The sequence below is a fragment of the Cebus imitator genome, unplaced genomic scaffold, assembly GCF_001604975.1.
Source record: "Cebus imitator isolate Cc_AM_T3 unplaced genomic scaffold, Cebus_imitator-1.0 Scaffold93, whole genome shotgun sequence".
Lineage (NCBI taxonomy): Eukaryota > Metazoa > Chordata > Mammalia > Primates > Cebidae > Cebus > Cebus imitator.
The window spans coordinates 5,186,874-5,189,463 of NW_016107408.1; the positions used below are offsets into that span (position 1 = coordinate 5,186,874).

General features: G+C 44.2%; 1 protein-coding gene across 4 annotated transcripts in view; it reads right to left on the minus strand.

Annotated features, from left to right (window-relative positions):
• Positions 1 to 880: 880 nt before the first annotated feature.
• The window catches only part of ATP5PD (ATP synthase peripheral stalk subunit d), a 6,717-nt gene continuing 5,007 nt past the window's right edge, over positions 881 to 2,590 (minus strand). For 3 of the 4 annotated variants that reach the window (XM_017535718.2, XM_017535714.2, XM_017535716.2), the window contains exons 4-6: positions 2,127 to 2,198; positions 1,233 to 1,295; positions 881 to 1,088 (exon numbers count right to left, since the gene is read on the minus strand). In XM_017535718.2, the coding sequence (XP_017391207.1) occupies positions 957 to 1,088; positions 1,233 to 1,295; positions 2,127 to 2,198 (267 nt within the window). In that variant the 3' untranslated portion in view covers positions 881 to 956. The remainder of the gene's footprint in view (positions 1,089 to 1,232; positions 1,296 to 2,126; positions 2,199 to 2,590) is intronic. The other variant, XM_017535721.2, reaches the window with a different exon arrangement.

The window sequence follows — 2,590 nt, forward strand, 5'->3', positions numbered from 1 at the left end:
TAAAAATACAAAAAATTAGCTGGGCATGGTGGTGCGTGCCTGTAATCCCAGCTACTAAGGAGGCTGAGGCAGGAGAATTGCCTGAACCCAGGAGGCGGAGGTTGCGGTGAGCCGAGATTGCGCCATTGCACTCCAGCCTGGGTAACAAGAGTGAAACTCCGTCTCAAAAAAACAAAACAAAAAAAACCTTAACTGAAGTGAAAATAATTTTCCATGTTCAAATACAAAAAGCTGTACATTAACTTCGCAACATAAAAGTTTCCCTTTTTGAGACAGTCTCGCTCTGCCTTCCAGGTTCAAGCGATTCTCCTGCCTCAACCACCTCAGTAGCTGGGATTACAAGTGTGCACCACCACGTCTGAGTAATTTTTTTTATCTTTAGTAGAGACCACATTGGTCAGGCCAGTCTTGAACTCCTGACCTGGTGATCCGCCCACCTCAGCATCCCAAAGTGCTGGGATTACAGGGGTTAAGCCACGGTGCCCAGCCAAAGTTTCCTTTTCTAATACCACTTTCATGTTCAAAAGCTGGAGCACAGAAAAGTAAATAGCTGCTCTTACAGCTAGCCATTTGGATCAGCTGTTCTTGCGACTTAGTAATGACAAGCAGGAGCACTCCCTTGGAACCAGAGGTTTGAAAGCAAAGAGGAAGTTGAAGAGAATCAGCAGATAACAATTCCTTATCACATCGCGTGAAATATACTGCCATAGGCCCTGGTGTTATTTTTTGCCATTTCAGTAGTCCTGGGGCCTCCGTAAGTGGCGCCTACATGGTCTGTCAGACAACCAGCCCAACAAACCTCTCGGCTCACGTTTCCATTTTAACAAAACCCAAATCCAGTGAGGCTTAACTATCTCACCCAGAGTAGAAGACATATCCAGAACTGTATAATTACTTTTATTTTTAATGTCCAGAATGTGTAATATAAGGGCCAGAGCCTCCTCCTGGACTCAATTTTATAAATTCTCAATTGGTTGGTGAGGCCAATAGGGATACTTTTGCTTGTCCAATTTGGTTTCTGGGAAAGCTTCGTTCAAGTCCTCAACGGTCATCTGTTCAAATGGAATTAAGTTCTTATACTTCTCCATCTGGAAAGAGGGGAAATGTTTTAGTTAAAGTAAACAGCGACGGAAAACAGAATATCCAAGGCGGGCTCCTGCCACCAGGTGAAAGATGTGTGGCCATGAAAGAGAGAAACACTATTATAGGCAATGGCTACCCATCATCCTTACCTGTTTCTCATACTCTACAACCCTGGCCTTTGAGAGAGACACCCACTCAGCACAAGCCTTCGCCTTTAAAAAAAAAAGAGAAATTAAGTTCTGAAACCAGGCTGCCTTCTACCCCAGCAGCTGCTAAGGTAGGAGTCCTCCCAGGGCCCGCTCCTGCTTTCCCACTGCTCTACAGAGAATCTGTGGTTACCCTGACCACTCAGGGACGCTCACTCTGAGAGGCAACCCACAGCTTTTCCTAACACTCACACAGAAGCCCATACAAGAAACCAGCTTAGGATGGCAGCACTGGACTGCTTCTCCAAGTTCCTCACCCGGAAGACCTACAGAATGTCTGTTTTCATAGGGCCCAGCCACTGAATGGTCAGGACAAGCCATCTGAGCACCTAGCCAGACTTCTCTTTGGTGAAGCCACTGAGTTCCAAAGTTTGGCCTTCAGCACTTTCAAGCAAACAATTAGGTATTTGAATAGTACTTGGATAAATTTTCTAATTCCACCTCCTTGTTTTTAACAGCTTTGTTGAGGTGTATCTGAAGTATGATAAAATGCACATACTTAAAGAACACCATTTGCTACGTTTTGATGTTTGTATCCACCTATGAAACCAGCAGTCTCCACTCAACCATCCCCAGGCAGCCACTGCAGATTAACTACATTTTCTAGAATTTTTTTTTTTTAACTTCAGTTTTCTGTGGAATTCAGAGTTTTATAAAGATGGAATCATATGCATAATTATTTTAAAATTCGTCCATGTTGCTGCATTTACTGACAAGCCATTTCTTTTTATGGCTGTTAACTCTTTCCATTTAACTCACTCCACCTTAACCTAACTATAGTATAGAGCTGCCAGGATCAAGACAATTTCAGAATAAGCAAGAGCCTTAACTACTTACATCTTCTTTTTCTTCAGCATCCACCAGGGCAGTGTATCGATCCTCTGGCATAGGAACCTTCAGAGCATTAAACTACAAACACAAGGACAGTGAGTCATCGCCAACACACCCAGGAGCCCAAAGGGCTGGAAGCTACTAATCCTTATAGACCATATTGAATGACATACTGTGTCCCAATCAGATACCAGCATGCATCTCAAGTATTGTAGTGGAAAGAATATTAGACTGGGAACAGGAACTCAAGGGTCTCCTCAGCCCTATCACAAACTAGGAACCCTAGACAATTCTTTATTACAATGAGCTTCATTCTCTTCATCTGAAAAGGACAGCTGGAATTGATGACCAAAATAAATGACCTCTTAGGGCCGGGCGCGGTGGCTCAAGCCTGTAATCCCAGCACTGTGGGAGGCCGAGGCGGGTGGATCACGAGGTCAAGAGATCGAGACCATCCTGGTCAACATGGT